The 23,536-nt window shown below is 46.0% G+C and overlaps 1 protein-coding gene across 1 annotated transcript; it reads left to right on the plus strand.

Moving 5' to 3' along the window:
• Positions 1–333: 333 nt before the first annotated feature.
• Positions 334–22,077, plus strand: COTL1 (coactosin like F-actin binding protein 1). The gene is made up of 4 exons (XM_050904262.1): positions 334–444; positions 719–801; positions 10,921–11,078; positions 20,709–22,077. Exons 1-4 carry the CDS (start codon positions 368–370, stop codon positions 20,817–20,819), a joined length of 429 nt encoding a protein of 142 aa, XP_050760219.1. The 5' UTR covers positions 334–367; the 3' UTR covers positions 20,820–22,077.
• Positions 22,078–23,536: the final 1,459 nt, after the last annotated feature.

The raw sequence follows: 23,536 nt of genomic DNA on the forward strand, positions 1-23,536 counted from the left end.
TGCATCCTCAAGGCAGGTGCCCCCCCCCCCCCCCCCCCCCCGTCTCCCCCCCCCGTCCCCCCGTCCCCGGGCTATTGCATCACCCCGAAACCCCCGCGCCGGGGCCGGGAGGGGCGGGCGGGGGCAGGCTCAGCGCACGCCGCGGAGCCATTGGCAGCCGCCGGCGGGGCGGGGGCGGGCCGCGGGCCGCGGGCGGCAGCGGGCTCGGCACTGCGCGGCGCTGCGCGGTGCGGTGCGGTGCGGCGGCAGCGGCGGCGGCGGCGGCAGCAGCAGCAGCGGCAGCGGCGGCGGCCCCCCTTCCCGGCTCCGCGCCGCTCCGCGCGCTCCCCCCCCCCCCCCCCCCCCTTCCCCCGGCGCGGCCGCCCCCATGGCCACCAAAATCGACAAGGAGGCGTGCAGGGAGGCGTACAACCTCGTCAGGGACGATGCCACCGAGGTGAACTGGTAGGTGGCCGCCGGCATCTCCCGGACAGGCACCGGTGCTCTGTGATTCCCCTTCTTCTCTCCCCCCTCCCGGAAGGGTGACTTCTGTAGACCTTATTCCCCTTCTCCTTTGCCCCCCTTCCTAAACGATGTTTTTTACAGTATATTCTTCCCCATCTCCTCTCCTCCCTTCCTAAAGGCTGAGTGTTAAATACATTATTAGCCTTCCCTTTCCCCCATCCCAAAGGGTGACTTCTAAATGTATTGTTCCCCTTCTCTTTTCCCCTTCCCAAAGGGTGACTTTTAAATACAATGGCTCTACAATCGTCCCTGGAGACCAAGGGGTAGACTATGAAACCTTTAAAAGGAAGTGCACAGGTAAGCTCCGTCTTGATTGCTTTGGCACCTTACCGTGTTTCTTGCTGCCCGGTGCAAGGGGGGAAAGGATGGGAGAAAACTTGGGTGAACTGGAATCAGTGCTGCGGCTTCCCCGTGTCTGCCCTGTCCTGCATGATCGGGTTTCCAGCCGCCACAGAGTGCAACTCACTGAAGTCCATAGTCCGGCCGGTCCTTTGTCTTCACCCTTAGACTTAAGGTCCTTTGGGCTTTTTTTCCTCCCTTTGCACAATTTTTCATTGCTTCTTGGTTATAAACAAGATAAAATGCTTGATTAGCAACGGTCTCCTTGTTTAGCACTGCAGTTTCAAAGCGAAAAAGACTCAATTTTTGTGGCTAAAAAGATGCAGTCGTACAGATCATTTTGCAATAAAATTCTTCTATAAATTGTATTCATAGTGCTAAAGTAACTGCAGTTAGAAGACTTGCTTGGATTTTTTAAGAACATGAAACTCGAGAAGAGTGTGGTTATGCCGAAGATCGGCTCGAACAATACAGCACCGAAAACAATTGTATATGTGGCGTTGCACAACTGCACCAGTTGCGGCTCTAGGTTTAAACGTGGCAGTTGATTGTTGAACTGTCGGTTGTAGAACATTAACAGGAGAAACAAAGCCTGGGGAAAATTAAAATAAATGGAGGAATATTTAACTTCATCTGATCTTAACTTTTGACGTGTTTTACAAAAGCGGGCTTTGATTTTTCTCAAAATAACTTCTAGGGGGGGAATTGTATAGCCTGTCCTGCTCTCTTGGCTGCTATTTAACGATGTCACCAAGTGACACGAGATATGAAGCATTCGTAACCAGTACTGGACTATAGCAAAGTCTTCCTCACTCATCTAGTTACTCTACAATCAAGTGTTATGGTTAACCTGTATTTTTAGAATTATGTGTCTGTACTGCGAAGGAATTGTGTATTGAGCAGTCTCTCCCTTCTCAAGGTGGGGCGAGTCCCGGAGGCACTGCAGTCAGAGTCCCAAAGCTATTGAAACGCCAGTGCCTGTCCAAATCGGTCCGTCAAGTCCTAGGGCTTGGCTGTATTTTACTGAGTTGGAGGGGAGAACTTCCAGTGACTTAAATGAGGGCCGGACTGGTCTGATCAGTCAATAAATATCATAGGAGAAAAATACGTTTTAGTCCTTGGAAAGCAGCCACTAAATCACGACGGTTTAGACTGCTCTGCTACGACATTTGCAGTGGGGTCTTACTAGGAGTAACACAGCTACTCGTCTCCAGCTGTTCCTGAGACCTGTGCAGGGAAAATTCTGAAAACTGAAAAGGATCCTCTTGTAGTTGATATCAGAAGAGCTGATAGCCTGTACTGCAAGAACTCCTTCCCACTCAACTCTTCTTAATGGGCAACATAAGGAAAAAAGCAATTACCTGGCATAGGGGGAAACCCAGGGCTCGGCACTTCTGAAGTTCACGCCAACGTTATCTAAAGGGTTAGTAGTTTTCTGGGGAGGTCAACAGCTTCAGTATCTGAGTGCCATGTTCTCTGTCTCCTCTTGTGGCCAAGATAACTGAGCATCTCCAACATCTCCAGACATCTGAGGCTTGCAGAGGAACCTTCCCCATTTATTTTCTCTCCTCTTTTTTAAGGAGTCCATGTCTTACTTTGCCTGAACTGATTTTTAATGTTTTGTCTGGAGTGGCACCCTCTCAAACCCAGTTCCTATCTTCCCTTCTGTAGCAAAGGGAATACTTTCATCCAGTGGCTAAGCAGGCAGAGGGGCTTTGGCAGAGAGCAGGCACCGGTTGGGCTGGGTAGGATGCGTATAACAGCTAATGGAGGCACATATTGCACTTTGGAATATGGCCAGTTTTGTTTTCTTGCCATCATTTGCATGTGCCAAACCCTTATTTATAAACAGGGTATTAAAATAGAGTTTAAGGAAACCTTGTCTTATACCAGCAAAGTGCCAAGCTGGCCCCAATACTGAAGCATTTTTACAGCAAAAAGGAAATTTTGCCTGTTTTAGGCATAAGCACGGTAAGGGAAGAGTTAAATAAAGGGCATCTGTGGGGTAGACTGTGGCCTATTGTTAGCCTTTAATGTGGAGCTAAATCCCTTATAGCTGCTCCCTTGCTCCCTTTCCCTCTTCCTTCCTTCTCTCTCCCTTCGCATGCAGCTGGTATGGGCTGCTCCTCGGCAGAGCAGGGGCAAGAGGTTGTCCTCAGACTTACCTCTGGAGCACAGTTGTTGGAGGCTTAAAGAACCAGGCAAATTCAGGTACCGGGTTCTTGGCTAAGCGCTGGAAAGGATCTTCCTCCACCCACAAATTACGGTGCAGCAGTTGGGGAAGCAAGAGACGCAAGTTTCGGTGCCTCCATCTGTGCAGCAACCCTTCGCCTGGACCACTAGACGTAGTCAGAAAACAAGGCTCGTGCCAGCAGGGAAGTTAGAGCTTTCCTTCCCATCTGGAAGAAAGGTGCCAAATGTTACTATGAAGTAGAGCTGGTTGGAATATTTCTACTGAAACAAAGTCAGTAAAAAAGAGTAGGAAGGGATGGGAAGAGCTGCTACATACTATTCCTTCCTATTGCTGCATCTCTTCCCTCCTGGTCCACACCCCATCTCCTTCTACATTTTGCTGGAGGGGAGAAGAGCTACTATCAATGCAAACAGCTTCGGAAAATGTGATTAAAAGATTAAAAAAACCGGCATCAGAATAAACTTCCTTCCTTGTTTTGAATTCCTGTTTTGTGAAAAACACTGCCCTGAAAGCCACAAAGTACTGCAGCTGCCTCTGGTAGGAGCTGAGCATAATTTGGTGGTTGAAGGTGAGAGCAGGAGCTGGAATTGAAAACCTCAGCGTGCAAAGTGTCACCAAGCCCCTCCGTCAGAGCTTGCTCTGTTCTACTTTCTGCACCATCTATTTCAGTGCTGTTCTGAGTGGCAAACATCTGTGTCCCCCGCTTCCTTTAATAACCATTCTCATTAAAAGCACCTTTGGCACGCCGTATGTACTGCTTCCCTCCAGGGCATTAAATTACAGAGCGGGCGGTGTCAGTGTGTGCTAATTCATGTGGCTCCGAGACCAGGAAGGTCTTTTGTACCGGTTTGGAAGACATTTGCCTGTGGTGGATATCCTGCCTTGTGCAACGACAGAGGTTAGGAAGGGCTGGAGGGGGTTGTTGGTAGCAGGGTTGTATTTTTGCTTTTTCTTCCCCCCATACATAACCCTTTTCATGCAGACCGTGGCCCAACCCATTACTGATTCTGCAAACCTCCTCGGGGAACGAGAGTGGTAGAGGACAAAAGGAAAAGCAAGAAACTGAAATTGCTTCTTTTAATGGAAGTAGCAGTTCAAAAAGACTGTGTTAGAAACCAGCTCTCTGCAAACCTCCAGCAACGCTCTGCGGGTTGCCGTTGCAGGAACACCCAACAGAGTGAGATGCTGAGCTCGTGGGGCAGTGAGGCCCGTGCTCTGAGCCAGGAACTGCTGCTGCAGCCCGTCTGCCTTGTGCAGATTTCATTACTCTCACTGCTCTACTCTCAGATACGCATTGCACATCAGACCTACATGTCACATATCCTGGGGTGGAGGTTTTTTCTTCCTAAGCTCTTTACTAAGCTTTGTGTACTAGCAGAAAAGTTCAAGGAACTGCATAATCAAACTATCATCCTTTTCCAATCCCACTGTTTGGGGACAGCAATTGCTACTCTTAAAGGAAGAAAACATGGGAAGAAAAGCTTCTTCAGTGCCCTTTTTTGTTCAGGGCCCAGGATTATGCTGCAAACACAGCCTGAACCCTGGACTTCGGTGCGTCAGTCGCTGTCATGCTGTTGCTGTCAAGGTCTGTGTCAGGCCACAAGACAACTCATATGCTTTGGCTGGGGGGTAGTAGGCACTGCTTGAGTCTCAGGCAGTAGTCTTCTCTGTCGTCCAAAGACCAGCCGCAGATGTGCGAACGCCTCTCCGCCAGCCTATCCCAAAGTAAAGTCGAGGAGGTTGGTTTAAACCACTGGCACAGGAAAGTCCTTACATGATTCGGAGGTGGCCGCTGGTGGCACTGCCTCTTGCAGTCCGGCATAATGACCAACGAGCGTGACTATATTGGCCTTTGTCTGACCCAAAGAGTCTGGAGACCAAAGTTGAGGACATTAACTGTGTCAGGGTCATGAAACACACAGTGTAGACACCCCCTGTGTCTTCTGGCTAAGGACTGTTTTGGTTGGGCTTAACAGCACAGATTACCTCTGCATTAAACAAGGACTTAATACAAGGGTTTTGATCCATTTTACTTCACAGTTACAGCTCTTGCCTCTGCAGATGGCATGGATCCAGACGTAGCGTTAATTTGGTGTTTAGTAGTACGTGCTATCAGTACACTTTTAAAAAACCAGCTGAGCTGGTGGATTTGAAGCCAGAAACACGGAAGAGTTGAAGGTTATTGTACAGAAGGATGTGAAGACTCTTGGGTTTTTTTGTTGTTGTTTTTAATTTCAAAGTCTCATAACTGGGCTGGTGATGCTGTTGCTGAGAAGAGTAGAATGACATACAACTGAGATACTGAACTAGAAGTCCAGTCAAAAACATCCACTTAAACTTTTGTGTGTGTCAGTAATACCTGGCTGCACGGGACAGCTTGCCTCAGTTTCCGTATTACAAAGCAGCAGAGCATTGCATTGTCTCTGTCTGTGGTTTACTTTAGTTTTTTTAAAGTGTGTATTCTGCCATTAAGTAATGGAGCAGTCGGAAGACTGTGTTTCCCCTCCATGCCACATGTGAACAGTTGTTTTTCAATGCATCTCTGACAAAAGAAATAATGAGACTTTTATTTGGAAAGCCCCAGTCCAGATAAATAATTGCAATGACAGCATGAAATGGGATAGTTATTCATGTGTCTGAAAAGATCAAACCAAAACCACACTGTGCATTCAGCACGAGGAAGAACTGAAAATCTTTGGTCTGAAATAAATACCCTATAAAATAACTTCTCATTGACATAAAATGTTAGGAAGAAAACAGAAATAGAATTGGCTCCTAAGACGAATGCAGGCTCTTTTGGGCTTATGACAATTGTGCTATAAAGCCTGGCCTGGATATAAAATTTCGGAGCTAAGAGCTGAGAGATCACCAAGATTACGTTGGCACCTTAGGTTGTAGGAAAGATGTGTAAAAATGCACGAGGACATATAATGAGATAGGTGCTTATCTGTATTTGGCTACATCTTAAGTTGCTAAAATGGGCTTTGTAAATCAGTCTCCTACTGCTTTTGTTTTTCCTCTAATGTTCATCTTGCCTGCTTTCCCTTAGTATCTATTTAAAGGAAGACCTGGGGCCATGGGTGGCGTATGGGAATTTCACACTGTCTTTGCAGCATTTCCCTGCCCCTGTGCCCTCCCTGCTCGCTGTGAAAGTCACGCTCCTGGGAGGGTCAGCTGAAGTGGCATGGGTTTGACAGCGATCTCCTGGCTGCCTGCCGGCTGGAGCTGCTGCGGAGGCTGCCCCTTGCAATGGACAGGAGGTTGTTTTAGGGACTATTCTCATTCATTTTTGTGGGAGTAACTCATCAGGTCGAGTTCTGCACTGAAATAGTAACTCTTTGCATTCAGTTTAGTTTTGTGATGCTTAATTAAAATAGCATGGCTGTGGGTCTGCATTTTACCATCCTGTGCTAGGCATAAGAGCAGGTAAGGAAGGGCGTTACATCTTTTGCATGCCCTTTGTTTTGGGGCCTGCCTGGCCCTTACTTCTGGCCAACTAACGCAACCGTTCCTTCCTTCAGGGAAGGGGAACAAAGATTAGCTGGATCCTCTGTTTCCTCCCACTCTGTCCTCCAGTATGTACCCAGGTCAGGAGAGAGACCACTACAGGACCAGTGTCACTGGGGTAGCAGCAACTCATGCTGATGAAACACTGCTGGTGGCTTCACTGGACCAGAGAAAGCCAGAGAAGACAGCGTGGGGTCATCCTCCCCATGCATTTGTTTCCCGAGTACCCTGTACTCAATGTCAGCCACCTCGGGCTACATGGAAAAGGTTTGGTGCCCCAGCTACAGCATGCCCTGTGGTTGTGGTCCTGAGGTCAAAGATTTTGTACTTGGCTTAGATGACTTAATGAACATGTCTGCATGGTGCAAGGCAGCATTGCATCAGAGATATACAGGCTTCAGTGCAGGGTTAAAGAGGGAAAAAACAGTGTAGTGAGAGGTAGGGAAGATTTTCTGTCTGCACTTCTAGCCACGTGACTACAGGGGTGAGTGAAGAGGTGGAAAATTGACAAATTAATCTAAAATTAATCCAATTGAAACAAACAAAATAAATCCTCGTGAAACCTGTCATGCGTGATCAGTAATTCATTGTTGGACAGAACACAAAAGCAGATCATTCCATCAGCTGCCTCGCTGTATGTGACCTTGATGTAGCAGGCAGGTGAAGCTGGGAGCGGTGGCCTTATCTTGGCATGTCTCTGGCTTGGCCATTCAGAGCTGTAAGACTAAGAACCATGAAGCTTTTGACAGCGTATTTCTTTCCTGCAGCTATTATCTTTTACTGATGAGTCAGTGCATTTTAATCTAATGGGGAATTTTTTAGTACAGCTGAACCAACGGGTTTGAGTGGATGACAGAGAGGAGAATACCATCAAGGAAATCTCTGCAGCTTGGCATCGAGCTTTGCTGACAGCCAAGGGCAGCTGAATCAGTATATTTGGAAAATCCTGCCTGCTGATAAGTAAGGGGTTTGGAGAAAAATACTAAGGGATGCTCATTAAGGCATTCATTGTACTCTTCATTGTTTCTATAGCCCTATTGTCATGCTGTACAACCATAGTTAAAGGAGTAGTGGTATTAGAGGAATTAACGTTGTTGTAATTTGTGAGCTCTTCTCAAATAAAGCTGCTATTTCCGTTCTACCCAGATCTATTATTTGCTTCTCTCTGCCCTGAAATTCATGGCTTAGTGACTAGGAAGGTGGTTGTGTAGAGCCAGGCAGGATTTCCTCTTTCAGAGGAAATCTACTGTCTCTATGATTTGTTACACTCCCCCACACACCCAGCAAATTCCTAAAACAACTACAAGTGGGTTTGTGTGAAAGGGGGGGGTTGATATTAATGCCCTGAGATTTCTAGGGGAGTTGGCACTGATGGCATTGATGACTTCCAGCGCAGCGAGGTGATCTGGCAGGGTAGAACTGATTAACTGCGAAAGAGGAAATCTGGGAGCATAAAAGAACTTGCGTTTTGGTCCCGTTATCACTCTGAACATGCTTCAGACTAATTGTGAAACTCAACCACTTCTGCTCAGGGATTTTGACCTGCAGTTGGAGGGGCTCACACCCAGGCTGAACTAGTGCTAAAAACCTCCACGGCTGTCCCTGGTGCCTTTTAGGAAGAGAGAGACCTTAATTGCTAAGGGCTCCAATTCACATTCCCTCTTGGCTTTATCTGCAGCTGCTGAAATGCTCCTCAGCTGCTGCAATTCACAGACTGGCACATCAAGTTCAAGTGTCACGTATTGGTAGTTTCTGTCAAATACAGTGGACTGAAAATTGCGGCAGCCGAAGAGCCTGTTCTGCCTACTGTGGGGATACAACCTCCATGGGGAGAGAGGAGGAGAAAGCACGCAGCTCGGGTGTAACCTTTCAAGCCCCCACAAGTAAATCGGCCCCAGGTAAATTCTGCCCAAGACGGTGACTCAGAGCCCCACATCTAACCTCAGTTGCTCATTAAACTTATTGGGACTGAACATGATGAAGTAGGAGTTGCTCATAGTGACTGAGTAGTAGGTGATCTAATAGATAAAAGCCCACGTGGAATTGCTGGGTTTGGTTCTCTTCGGTGCCACTGATCAAGCTGCTTTCAGACAGGATGGGAAAGCACTCGAACTCTTCTGCTGAGAAGCAAATCCTGCTGCTGCCAGTGATCTCTGGGTTCATGTCAAATTAAAGTTCACGCTGACAGAGAAATTCCTTCAACTTCCTTTCTATGTTGCTATGAAAAAGCACTGCTTTTTCACATTCATTTTTGCATTATCTTTATTATAAAGGGGCATACTCCAAAGCAGCCTTCAGGATCTGTAACAGCCTTTGGTCAAAGGGGCAGGGATGAAAAACCTACATACTCAAGGTGGAAAGTGATGGGTCCATGGGAAGGGCTGTGACACGGTTACAGTATAGTAGGGGCCAGGACTTGATGACATTAAAGTGCCTTCCAGCACTGTGTTCCCATAGGAACCACAGTACAATTCTTAGCAGAGTGTGGCCTCCTTTACTGGCAGATCTGGGAAAGCAAGGTTTTTTCATAGAACTGTTAATAGTAACGTTAGGGGATTTACTGTCTCTCTTCACCTTGGGTATTTCCTGGCTGTCTGTTCATTTATGGTTCTAATCAATCTTGGGAAGAGGATTTACTGTCAGAAACAGGAGTCTCTCTGTGCATTTCTTGTACTTGCCAGTAATAGAGTATCTGAGAGAGAAGTTTTGTTTGCCTGTACTGTCGATACCCATGACTCTTACTCTCCTTCCAAAGATCCATCTGGATTTTTCCTTTGAATAAGATCTCTCTTTCTCTTTGTTTCAATTTTGAAATCTTCAGAGGAGTTTGTTTTAAACACTGTACTGGCTCACACCCCCCCTACATACATTTTCCAGTTTTCCCCAGTAGTCCTCTGTCAGTGGCAAAAAAGTACATAGAGAACAAAATAGGGAGAGCATAGGTGGCTTTTTTCCAGACTTAAAAACGTCTTATCTTTTATCAAGGAGAAGTTGTCTTTACTCACACTTGGGCAAAACAAAGTGTTAAAGAAGCTCTGAGATCTGTCAGCGTTCAGAGAACATCCCACTTTTTTTGCATTGATTTCTAGCAGCTTATTTTCTGGGGATGAGCAATTTAGAGCTGCTTCTCCCCTATCCCCGGAGCTCCTGGGGCTGTCCTGACTGTTCATGGAGCATGCTGTAACGGATCCAAGGATGGGGATGTTGGCAAACATTACTACACCTGGAGCCTGCATTTCACCTGGCAGTAGTCAAGACAGCAAATAACTATAAAGCATGTTGAACTGGTCACAACAAGTGTAACCAGGATTAACATGATTCTTTTCAAACAGCAAGTTTGTTCTTTTATTTTGAGTCATCTCATTTCATTTAAAAGGTCTTGAGTGACCTATAACAGATGAAGTAGCTATGATTAGGTATATTCCACGATTGCACAACTGTCCATCTGCTCTGCTTTTCTGCACAATCCTGGGTGAAGGCTCCATCATCGTGCATGCCACCGAGGCTGGGGATGTGAGTAGATGGTATCACACGCTTTCTAAGTGCCTGTGATCGTGAAGGCGTCCAACTGCCTCGGTTGATGAGTCACCCTGCAATGAAGGAACGAACTCTTCCAGACAAGGAGTTTACAAGGTTTTTACATATATGCCCAGACTAAATAACTCTAGTCTGGCGTGATATAGCAGAAACCAGCTGTGAAACAAAGATCAGAACAGTTCTAAAATCCAAGGCCTTTCTCTACAGGGCTACGGAAGGAGTAGAAAAACACATCTGGGGAAGTAATTGCAGATTTTTCTTTTGCTCCTTCTCCCCTCCTTGTAAACTCATACTACAAGTCAGCCAAAAACATTGCTGAAGGCAAGGAGGGGAAAGGATCAGATTTGCACAATGGCCAATTTCTGGGTATATGTTACAAAATGTGACCCTAATCCCGGTATCCTATAAGAAAGAGACACTGGGAAATCGCTTTCTTCCCTTCTTGACCAGTGACCTGCAGATGCATGATCTGGCTGAATGTGTAACCGGGGTTAGCTCTGTGCCCTTGAACTGCCTGTTGACTGTATTTTAGCCATTTCCAAACTCACTAGCAGCACACTAATGTGGCACGGGTTGGCCAGCACAGCCAGTTTCCCCCCAGTAACTGAGAGCACCCCAGGAAGAGGCAGACCTAACGCTGGCAAAGTGCACCTTGCAACAAAGGGCATATGAGCAGAGCCCCTGTATTACCCTGTTAATCCCAAACAATGGTATTGTAACGCAGGATCAGTGCCTTGGCTTGGTCTTTAAGTTGAGAGCCGTAGTCTCACCCTGGAAGATGGCAAGGCAGGGATGTTTCTGGTTTTAATCTTTTTATCCTTTTTGCTTTGTCTCTCCAGATGATGTTCGATTGTTTGGCTTTGTCCGATTCACCACCGGCGATGCCATGAGCAAGCGGGTCAAGTTTGCCCTCATCACTTGGATTGGAGAGGATGTCAGTGGCCTGCAGAGAGCCAAAACCGGGACCGACAAGACTCTGGTCAAAGAAGTAGTACAGGTAACCTCTTCCTTCTGCTTCTAACCGCCAGTTCTCATCGCTTTTAGCTCTACAAGCACCAGCAGGAGGGGAGAGAGGGGGAAGGATTGGATCATCCTTCAATTTAGTAGTTAATCCTTTAAAAAGAAGGCAGTTTCCTATTGCCTGTCTTCCTACGAGGAAGACTTAACATCTGCCCTTTGAGCACTCGGGCATAAAGAAGCACCTTTGAGCTTAAGGCTGCCTTAAGTATTTCATGAGGAGGCAATACATGCACTCCCCTCCTTGTCACCATTAAGATGTTTCCCGTCTCCTTCCTTGATATGGAAATAACATAATAGTGAATGGTACAGAACAAGGCAGTATTAAGTTAAGCAGGTAAAATTAAACAGAAAAACCCACACCCTTGTTTAATCTTCTCTTGAGGCCTTTTGTCTCTGCACAATGAATTCGTGGACCTAATCAACGAAAGTCTGAAGTCCCTATCAGTACCAATTAACTAACAGCTCTTAATAGCTAACTAGATTTGAATAGTCGTCTGTTTGGCCTTGGGCGTATCAGGGAAAAAGAGAAATGTCCTTAGTACACACCTTCGAAGGGCTTCACTTGAACTTGTCTGCCCCAACTGAGCTTATCATTTAACTCTGTTAAGGCCTCCCAGGGCACTCTGAGCCGGGCTCGCTCTGTCAGGCTCCGGGCTCGCTCTGTCAGGCTCCAGGCTCAGTCCAAGCAAGTGAAAACAAGCAACAGCCCCGAGAGAACTGAATTGTGGAAGGCTGCAAAGAACTGCTGCCGAAAAGCTGACTTTAACGGAGAAGATGCTAACGTTTAGCATGTTTCCTCTGAAGAAGTATTTAAAGCAAGATTAGCTCTTTCAACTAAACCTAGGGCCAGCTATCCAATGCCTGAGAAATGGTCTTTCTTACGCGCTTGGAGAACAGGCTGACAATTGAAATAATCTCCCTCAGTAATTGTGTTCCTGCCTATGTAAAGAAATCTCCCAATAGGACAATATGAAGGATGAGAATGAAGTCCCCCTCAATTCATTTGTAGTTTGTATGATACAGAAGATTATATTTAGATAAGAAGCATGAAGAATGTAATAAATTCATATCCTTCCAGAAGATAAGCACTGGTGCTAAATGTTTCAAAATGACAGCTACGCAGAGGGGTCCATTCTGAAAAGAACCTTCCGTAATGACACCTGAGAGGCAGGAAAGCAAATCTCTGTTCGTGTGAAGCAGCTGAAACTGTGTCATTGTAGCTGAAGATGAAATTATAGAGTACTAATGAATGACTCATATAAGAGTCACTAAGCCCAAGATTCTTTTAAAAATATGTTTAGACAATTTATTCCTGTTGAGTTGAATAGCATTCCTGAATGCTGTTCTAAGATCTGTCCCTCAGGTCTGTTACATATAATTTGCAATTTCACTTGTTTCATCTTTGATTAGTAGTCTGTATGAGTTAATAATCTGGTGGATCATTAACCATTCTTGGCTGTTACTTAAAAGCTTTCATATTCCAATTAATCTGTACTAAAATATGAAAACAATACAACTTGTGCTTAATACACTTTTATTGAGCAACCATGTCTATAACCCACTCCAAAGCATTTCTGAATGTAGTGTCAATGGTGATCTTTCCACAAGAAATTATCTTGACAACTATTTTGAATAGTTCTGCATGTGCAACTGAATCCCTCTGAGTGGAGTGGGATAAAAGCAGAACTATTTTCTTCTTTTTATGCATGTAACCTTGCAGATAATCTGTCAAAACAAAAGAGGACAAGAAAGTGCAACTGAAATTTAGTGGAGGCAATTTATCCCAGAGCTATTTCACTCTTACTAGTTCTCTTGACCTTGTAGTACATTCCCAGTCACCCAACTGCTTCAGATTTTCAGAGAGATTATTTGAGAAGTGAGTCGTACATAGAAAAATACAGTTGGTTGTTTCCTGTAATGATAATCTACAAATTTGGCTCAGTGTTGGTTCATCATTTGGAATAAGCAGTACCCTAAAGTGGGAATTTTTTTCTTTACAAACCCTGAAGAGAATCTAGGCTACTGATGCAGCGTGGCTCTCTGCAGTTTTCATTGCGTGCCTGGCCCATAGGTGCACTTACCCTGTGCGACACGGCTGTCCTTCCAAGGAGCTGTGGCACAAAGAGGCTTGTTGTGCAGCAGATAACAGCTTTGATTTTGTGATCTATAGAAATGATTGGTTGGGATTCCAGAACAACAGCTCTTCAGTCTGAGAAGCCCTCAGTAAACTTGAAGGGCTCTCACTATCTTGTAATGTTTGCAACAGCTAACTGTGGCTCTTTATTTAAGACCAAAGCTCCAGTGTGAGGGGAAGCCTGCTTTATGTTCTCTGCTATGTTGTAGATGCATTGATGAGCTACGGTTGAGCTCTGCTCAAACCTGAACAAACGCCAATAAACGTAGTTCTTCCGCCAAGACACTCAAAGTGAAAGACAGTCAGCTTGAATACCACCTAGCAAGCAAAACCCACCATGTTGCATCTGTAGAATAAAGAGTGTTCACACGTGGTGATTATTAACTGTCTCCTAGAAGCACCTGCCATAAGGAAAACGCAAGGGATATTAACTTGAAGAGTAGATTATGGGCTTGTGAACAAAAGGATGAAATATTATAAAGCAAGGAGAGGAACTGGGTTGCCCTCGCTTTTGTATTCCTCCCTTGGAAGGGGGAGCAGGTGCTGTGAAATCTATAGGGAGGCGGCTTGGGAAGCAATGCTGATAGTCAGTGGAGGAGGTTGCCAGAAAATCTCTTAGGAAGAAAGGACAATTGATTTTTAGCTGTAATAACTGTAAAATTACAGGGATGGATCTCATCTGGTGCAAATAGCCATAGTTCTCCTGATCTGTACTAGCTGAGAATCAGGTCTTCTTGCTTATTTGGGACTATCGTTTTTATCTCTTTAATGTTGTTGGAAAATGGGTTTTGCATTTATTGTATTTATTTTGGATTGCAGAAGAACGCATTTTGCATTCCTGTGACCTGGTCCAAGTAGTTCAGCTGAGAGCAGGTTAGAAGTAAGGCCAGGATGGGGCACAAGTATTTATATCTTCTTAAGGGTATAGCTAAGTACTAAGGCGTGGAGACTTTCCTGTGTAAATGGAGACATGGAGTAAGGTGATGCAGTATCCCATCTTTTCTCCACTGAGCTTCTGTCTAGGCCATGGACAGACCCAGGGGTGGGGGGTAGTAGCACGCAACATCCCATGCTTTGCAAACCGTTGCCTAAGATGTTTGGGAGTTCATTTCTGGGGTACAGGCTAAACCTAGATCTACAATGATCTAAACTTAACAGCTGCGGAACTTTTTGAAACAGATGACTTCAACTACAAGGCTGCATCTATTTTGTCATCAGCAGTAGTGTGTCTTACCTTGTGCACGTGGGTGACCTGGCCGATGCTTCCAGCGAGGCACACAGGCAGCAGACCCCGCAGCATTTGTGTCCTCTGCTCAGCTGCGGTTTGATCACCGTGTGCCACTGGTTGTCATGCCAAGGTTCTACCCAGCTGCCAGTAGATACCAGCTGAATGGAAAGGCTTTGGGCGTATTTTCTACTTGGCTAAAAAGGAGATCATCCAAAGCTGGTCTTAAACTCACATTTTATGTCTCTGGCAGTGAGGATGGTTCTGCCTTTTACCTCCTTTATATGCACAAGCTGTGGCTCGTTCAGCCTTAGTACAAATCCGTCCAGGAGCCTTTCTGTGCTCTGAGGGCTGTTGTTTTGACCTCTTTTATTCCAGAGGCCCAGGAGAAACAGGTCGGTCAGCTTAAGCCCAGAAATCAAGGCTATTGTAAGCTGCTTGTCATGGCTAGGAACGGCTGCCAGCATGAGGTTCCGTTCAGCCATAAAAATTCCTGCAAGGTGAAACCTGGCAGCTGCGGGTTTTAAGTACAGGAGCGTCAGCCCTTCCAGTGAACGGCCCCGTTGACTTTGAGGAGAGGCAGAGGGATGACGTTATGGTGATTTTCTTCGAGTAAGGACAAGCCCAGGCACAACGGTTGTGGGGCTGGGAGTGGCAGCTGGTGCTAAAGTGGTCCGGTTTTGATGTAAATGCCGAAGAACTGAAATCAAGGCCTGGTTTCCCTCTGAGCGTTGCTTCCTTTCTGTGAACTTGTTGCCCTTTATGACTGCACTTCCGACCAGGAGGTTTTAACCCTTCGTTAGGCAGCGTGGAGGTCTTTCCTGACGGGACTGAATTCCCCTGCAGGGCTGTTTCAGCAAAGGGACTGCCTAACCTTTGCCAGTTTGTCTTATTTTCCATGAATTTTGACTCTTCTCTGCTTTCTTCAGCACTCCTGCCCCCACAAAGTCATGTGCTCTATTATTTGCCTAAATCATATTCAGGGTAAAACAGCTCTGTTTCTGTGAGCAAATATTTGTGGCATTTTATTCATTATTATTTTTGGTGAGGAATTTGCTTGGCTTTAGTGATGTCAACAAGTTTACTGAGTTCCTGCTTCGGAGCTCATGGCCAGATCTTTTTTTGTTCACCTTTCTCTTTGCCTCTGGATTCCTCACTGCACTGATGCTGGTACCTCATGAGGGAGGACCTACTTACGGGGTTACTGTCCTTGGTCTCGGGACAGATACAACATATATAACTCCATGTACGTGCATTAGGTTTCTCATGTTAGTACAGTGGCCTAAACAGAAGATGGTTTAATAGCTTTGTTAGAGGCGGTCAGAAAATCAAACTCGTACGGTAACAGCTGCGTCACGGTGGCTTTGAGACAGTCTTTCTCAGGAGGGTGAGTGAGATCCTGCTGGGAAGGCAAACAGAATTGTTCTTTTTGACTGTTTTTCCTCTTCTGGTTTACTGTCATGATACCATACCAAATGGATATGGATTTACAAGAACTCCTAGTCCTAGTCTAGAGAAGGTGGTAACTTTGTAAGTAACTTCTTCAGGCCAGAATAAGCAGCTTCTCATCACCCCATATCTGACACACAGCCCTGTGACTTTTCCAGTGGGATGCAGCACAGATAGGAAGAATTTGCAGATCAGCTGAAATGTAGTTCCCATTGCTGAGAGATCTGTTTGCCAGAGGTTTGGGCTGGCTTCTCCCAGTGGCTGGAACTGGTCCATGTAAAAATTGGCAAGGAGTAAATTTGAAGAGAGGGTTTTTGCTGATAGCTTGGTCTCTGACAGCTAATCGCAGGACCAGGTTTGGTGTAGCCAGGGTAGAGTGGAGGGCAGTGGTACTGTGTTGCTATAGGTGCTCGTCACTTTATAGCTCTCCTTGTACTCAGAGAAGCCCTGCTAGAACATACCTCTGCTGCAGCCATAGGACATGTCCTTTCTTCCCCATGACCCCAGGTCTAGGACTCATGCCGTGCTGGAATAGAAACATGAGAGATGTCATCTCCTCTGTACTGCATCTGCACTGAAAATAAGATGACCGTGGATGGGAGTGGTGACATTAAGCACAGTGGAACTGAGGATTTTGAACTTCAGTGGAAGCTGCTTCGCACCCCAATGTAAATAAAAACAGCAAGAAGCTGCTCAGCTACCTGGCACTAGCTGCTAAGAACCCAAGTGTCTGTAGACGATACAAGGATTTTCCTTCTGGCTTCAGGCCTACCCATGCTGGGATTTATAAGGGCCTCTGCAGACCTTTTTGGTACGATATCTGCACCAGACAGATTTTCCCTTGGCCAGCTTAGGGAAATTTTATGGCTCCATATGCTAAACATTCAGGGCCTGGAAGAGGAAGAAAATCTACTCCACCCTTTTTTTTCTCCCTTAAAGTTGTCTGGAAGAGAAAGGCTGGACAGAGCTTGCTTTACAAATTTCATGCTTCCCAAGGAGAGATGCAGGCTCACTTTTTGCAACCTGACCTACACGGTTGGAGCCCTTTCTCTCTGTAGTGTCACATGGAGGTTGACACAGGGGACTGGATTGCAAAATTGTGACCCTCTGCTACTTAGGCACAAAGTGAAGCACGTGCTAGATAGGTGTATTGAAGAACCACGAGTAATCTTTACTTTTTACGTAGTGTTCAATGATTTGAGAGGCAAAGCAAAGAGACTGTGGTCACTGTTGTGTCCTGAGAGTGATAAAGATAAATGGCATCATTGTTTTTGTTATCTGTAGGCTGCTGGTGACTCTGGGGTGAATACAAAGGCTAGAATTCATTCGCAGGGCTTGCTGCAGTTGTAAAAAGCTTGGGGATAGGGGGAGGAGAAGAGAAAAGGAAGTGGAGGATGTAAAATGAAGAGCATGTCAGCAAAGCGAGGGCCCAAGCATCAGAGTTATGCACTGTGCCTTAGGCGGCTCTAACTTCTGCAATTCTCTTGAAAGGCACTAGATATCGGTATGTGTGAGAGAAGAGAAAGCAGGGACTTTCCCCACCCAGTCTCTTAAGGGCAGAAAGAAAATCTGGTGGCAGAGCAGAAATACGGCTGAAGTCGGATGCCTGTTGGCATTGCTGTTAGCTGCTTGAAGCTAGGATTTTTCCTGGTGCTTTGCAGGAGCCAGTTTGCTATGGTCGGTTATTTATAATTGCAGATGACAGTCATGCCAAATAAGGACCATTGCCTGGTCTAGCTAACATTGGACCCAATTAAATCAGTTGGGAGCAGTTTTACATTCTGGCAGTTTCAGTGGGGACAAAAAAAGAGTGAACTCTGGATAAGATGGCCCTCGGCTGAAAAGTGCTGCTGTTGATCATGGGTGCCCAATCTCCTGATCTGAGAGCCGGAGTCCCTCCTGCCTTCCTGCCCTGATGACACAGGAGGCAGTTTCAGCTGTCTCTAAAATACTTATATGCCTCCCTTCAGCTTAAGATTTGCAACCTGAACAAAAGCTCAACTCCAGAGAGCTCAAACAGTGAATTCAGAGTGATGAGGGAGGCTACGGCTGAAGAAGGGTCAAGCAGGATATTGAAATCAGGAGTTCCAGGCAGCAACTCACCAGAAGCATGTTCTCCCCTTGGGGCCAGGCTTGATGAGACATCGTGGTGGGTAAGAGCCGGTGTGAAGAACCAAAGAAGCCCCTGACAGCACCTGCCAGCAGAAAGGAATAAAGCAAAGAGTTATTAATAGCAGTGACCCAGATTGCACTCCGAGGGTACAAATCTGGCACGAGAGGTGGCCCAGTCAGCTAAGAGGATATTTAAGAGTGGCTGGGAACATAACCCATCTGGCCACTGCTAGGGGGAGGTTGTTCAAGCCTCGCAAGGCGTCTCGGTGGCATTGACATGAAATAGTGGCTGGTGCCCCCAGATCGTCACCCAGGAATCATCTGGATAACTGTCTAGTGGGGAAGACATTTGAGTAATTATAATTACTTTGCGGTACATATAATTTAGCTCCCCTCTGTTCATGCATGAGTGCACTTGCAGTTTTAATTTCAGAATCAGCTGGATTCTGCAGAGTGGGCATTGAAGGAAACCCTCCCCGCGTTTATAAAATACACACACTTTTCATGGAATCACTCTCAGAAATGATTTTATGAGCCTGCCTCAGTTCTCACTAAAGTCAGAGCAAGGACCAGCACTGAAGTCGGGTAGTCCTGGATAATCTGCTTCCTGAGTTGAGAAAATTTGTTAAACCTATTAGCACATAGAAAAGAAATTGAAAAGGCTCAGCTCAGAAATCATGTAGGTAGTACACCTCAGTGAGCATCAAATAGTTGGAAATCATTTGTTTGGTCTTAGCAAGAGCTGAGCTTTGCAGAGATCTCACACAGGAGATCTGAAGTAGGACACTTGTGAGCATGACCAAATCTGTTGTTTTGGGCAGTTTGCCTCTTCATTTCCTATCTCAAAAAAAGGATTTTTTTCTCTAAATAAACAATTTCTTTCCCATTTTCCCTGAACTCTGCTAAGACACGGATGAGTGCCTGTGATGGCTGTCTGTCCTCACACCAGAAAAGCCGACCATTGAAGCGTGGAGCAAAATGGTGCTGTGAAGCAGTTGTTATTTCTTAGGACTTTGTCCAGCTTCTGATAAACTAAAGCAGAGCAGACAAGGCTTCTCGTAGCTGCTGTAAGCTTGGGGTTTTTTCCCCCCTCCCTAAGCAACTCTTCGGTAGTGAGGATTTCCTACAGTGTGAAACAGGATCAGCCGCAGCCTGGGAGACCGGCATGGGGGAGGGAGCTGTTTTGCTCTCCCTTCCATTTCTTCCACCGCATGAAAGAGGTGCTGAGGCTCTTTCAAGCTGAATCCTTCTCCACCCCCTCCTTTACCCGACTCTGATCTCAAACTGAGACCCTTGAGACGCTGCCAAATAAAGAGCTCTCCCATGGCTTAGAGTCTGAAACCAATTAGACCCCCACCCTCCGTGGTTGCGCCAGGGCTGTTGCAGTGCCGGGGAGACCCGGACAAGATGACTGCTTCTCTCTCAAAGCATCACCTCATTCTCCCAGGCAGCCTCCGTCACCTTTCGGGGCACTCGCTGCCCAGGGAGCCAGGCATTGCAGCTATCCTGAGACATTGCAGCAGGGCTGTTGGGATTTTAATTCATTTTGTTTGTCGTCAGTTTGTCCCTGGCCCTGCAGAGTGCAATGGATGCTTGTGTTTTTTATGCTGTCTGAAATCCCTGTGGGTTGGGGGGAAGGGAAAGACACATGCAGTGTTTTCAGTTGTGGTTGGGAAGGGAAGGAAAATGCTAAAGCAAGAAGCAAATGTGCATGTTTGCTGAAATGTCTGTGCACACACATGCATGCCACCCTTGCTATGAGGCAGGAGGGACAGCCCCCACAAAGGAACAAATCCCTGACTGCAGTGACACTGTCTGACAAGTGCCCTAAAGGCACCGTGGGATCCCATTCACAGTCATCTGTTCTGAGAAAGGTTTTCTCTGTTCCCAACCTCACATCACAGCATGCTGCCTAGGCCTTGCCCAGCTCCCATAAGTTGCAAAGAGCATTCAAGCAGCTAGATAGCTGCCCTGCAGCACACAAGCGTATTAATAAAGCGTGTCCTTAAAGGTCACTTTGGATCATTAGACCACAGAGCATAGTGGAGCTTATTAACAACACCAGCAGCCTGTCTGGTACAGTATCTTGGTTTTGGCCATGATGTGTATTAGACAGTTGAGAGGAGGAGTCAGTAAATCTACTGAAGTAGACTTATTTGCTCCTGGTACCATCTGCGTGTTGCTCAATCTTTAATCGAAGCACCCTCCTATCAGCTGGTGGGGTGTGATTCCGTAGTGTACTGCGGTGTAGCACTGTTCTCAGTTCTTTAGGAGAAGGGGTCCTAAAAAGGGCACAGATAGGATTAGTGACTTGCCCAAGATTATGCTGAGGGTCAGTGGCAGTTCGAAGGTCAACAATTTTGAGCTTTTTAGTTTGCGTACTACTTAGGAAACTTGACCTAACCTAGCCTGTGCATTTATCGCTAGGAAGAGTGGTTGCATAGGGCAGGATTGGGTCTTGCAGCCGGTGACTGTAGAAGTAGACACATACAATTTTCCAGATTAAAAGTCTTGTGTTTTGCCATCGCTAGTCTTCTGTCTCATCCACAGCATTCTATTTATCATCCCTACCACAGCATATAAGGGTATGCAGCTCATACAGCCATGGAAGCTGGATAACCCATCTTTATTCAGGTACTTGGACAAGTATCCCCTTTTTTAACAGGCTTTTTCTTTATCTCTTGCAGAACTTTGCCAAAGAATTTGTGATCAGTGACCACAAAGAGCTGGATGAGGATTACATCAAGAACGAGCTGAAGAAAGCAGGGGGGGCTAATTATGATGCACAGACTGAGTAAACGCACGAACCTCCTGGCACCATCACCTGGATCTCAAAGGGAGGGGAAAGGGACAACAAACTAACACAACTGAGAGATGAGGCAACTGAAGTCCCCAGCTTTCTGTGTGTGCACCTAAGAACTCCCTTTCTTTGCATACAGCGGACTTTTATTTTCCATTCCATCTCATGAAACATCCCTTTCTGGGGTTCTGTTTTTCTTTTTTCCCCATTTTTTTACTCATAACTCTGTCCATATTCTCGCATCTGTGGAATTTAGGTTTGGCTCTGCTTTGGTCCTATTCAGCATTGTGTTTGTAGAGGCTTGCCATTGTGTCCTTCTTCATATGCGTGCATGTCTGTGTGTTTTAGTTGGGCTCAACCTGGTCTCTGAGGGGAGAAAGTTTTGGGGGAGTTCTGAACATCGATTATTTTAATTTTTTTTACATTTGTTCTGACTGATATTCTTGGGAGTAATAGTTTTTGCTGTTCTAGGCTCAGATCAACTTGAGTTGACTTCACTCAAACTTTGATTAAATTGTCTCAGCTTAAATGTCCAGCTGAGATATTATCTAACAGCTTAAACAACAAAACGAACAAACAAAAACATTCTTCGACTCTTAATAAATGGGAATAAATTTGCCTTAAACATTGCTTGACAGTTGCTATGTTATGTGCTGCATCTCTGTCCCTCCCTCTTAAAAATAAGATCCAACATGATCCGAATGTGGGGGGTTTGTTGTTTTTTGGAGGTATCATGGCACAGTCAACTGAGGGGCTTAGAAATGTCTGGACACTTGTTCACTATTTTGTGTACGTTGGTCTCTGGGTTTGTATTTGATTTTCCTAATGCTGGGGCTCAGGAGGTAAAACTGAAATGCATAGATTTCCTTTTTAAATGACGTCTGCAAAAATAGCAGCCGCTGAATCCTAGCAGCCTTCTCTGCCCATGTCCCCCCTGGTTTTTTTGCAGTTAAACACAACATCTTCAGTTATTTGGGGCCTTCAGGCAGTGAACCATCCTGCAGCTGTGACCGAGGGACGGAGCAGGGCAGCTCTGTCCTAGTCGGGATGAAACAACAGCAGAGGCCCAGAGTTAACCTGGGCACAGTTTGTTTGGTACCAAACTGTTTGTTTGGGGGGCTTCTTTGTATGGCTTTCTTTTTCCATCAAAGGTAATTGTCCCCAGAATTATGTGTAGGGGGAAACTGTGTTGTACTGGGGCTTGGGAGTCAGCGCTATAAACCCATAACAGAAATAAATGTTTTTCAAGAACAGTTCTCAGCGACTCTGTTGTTCTTTTACCTTCCCTGCCACAAGCCTATATTTAGGAGGTCTCTTAATCCTGGGTGTAAGGCTTTGAGCTCTTGCAATCTTGGGGCTATTAGGAGAATTAAACACTGGCTTAAATGTAAAATGATCCCAGTGCCTGCAGCTCTTGTCTGCTCGTCTCCACCCTGAAAGGCAGAGGTGACCACAGTGCATCTGACACACTTTTTGTCTGAATTTCCAGCACCAAAATGCCAAGTGGGAATTGTAATTAGGTCAAAGAGAATTTCACACCCACATAAAGTAAACGTAGAGAGGTCAGGAACAGATTTGGGAGCAAGAATGACACTTTCAGAGTGAAGTTTTGCAGCTTCCTGCACAGGGTTACATGAGGCATTACAATTCTGGACTGAACGTACTAAAACTTGCCCTGAAAGAAGGGAAATGGTTATTTTTTACAGGACTGACAGCAGGGACAGGCATAACTAACAGGGAAGAGCTTTGCAGAGAGCTTACGATGCTCTGAGGCTTTGCCTTACTGGTTCAGTGACCACGATAAACTTTTATTTGACAGCTTGTGGGGTACTGAGACAACAATCTCAGTCTGGTCATGAAGCCTAGCAGGAGTATTGCAAGAAATTCATCAGCACCAGCTGTGGTGTGGGGTTTGATGCACTGCTCAAAAAAGAGCTCAGCACAGAGGCAAAACAGCTTTCTCAGCCGCTCAAAGGCATCTCAGCAAGACAAAGTGCGGCACTTGTGCTGCCTTTGGTGGGCTGGCTCCAGGGATGGAGGAGGTGAAGGCATCGCCCTGGCCTCTTCGGTTGCTTTGCTATGCTCAGCATATGCCTCCCACAGAGTATTTTTCTAAAGACTTTCTAAATCTTTTCTAAATATTTGTCTCCTCCAGGTAACTTCTCCAGGCGTGTCTGTTCCATGCCCTCTTTGACAGCCGCTGTGGGGCCCAGTGCCCTGCATCCAGGGTGCTGGACAGACTGGGGGGGAGACACGGGGCTTGTCCCTGCCTTGGATTTTCTCCTGACTTCTGCAGTGGTTTGAAGTGGGACTCCAAAGTACTTACACGAGATAACCATCCCATTTGCCCTTAGTCAGTCCAGTTCGCAGAACATGTAAGATCCCGTATTCCCTTTTTGAATCGCCTCTATGGTGTACTGGCACACGTGGTCCCATTTTGACCACAGAAATATCAAGCTTGCAGTCACTAGTGCAGCAATTGCATGAGCAACATTAGATACACATGAGAAAAATGAGGAAGAGAAGGAATTACTCATTTGTGATAAGACATCAGGATAAATCCTCATGGAAAAAAGTAGCCTAATGAATGATACTAATAACAGAGGATTAGTGGGGTTTTGTTTTGTTTCCGGCCTCAATTTCATCTTCTTGGGCAGGCTACCTAGCGATACCATCTTGCTAACGCTCTGAAGAACTTTGTGGGGGAAAAACAGG

The sequence above is a fragment of the Gymnogyps californianus genome, chromosome 12, assembly GCF_018139145.2.
Source record: "Gymnogyps californianus isolate 813 chromosome 12, ASM1813914v2, whole genome shotgun sequence".
Taxonomy (NCBI): domain Eukaryota; kingdom Metazoa; phylum Chordata; class Aves; order Accipitriformes; family Cathartidae; genus Gymnogyps; species Gymnogyps californianus.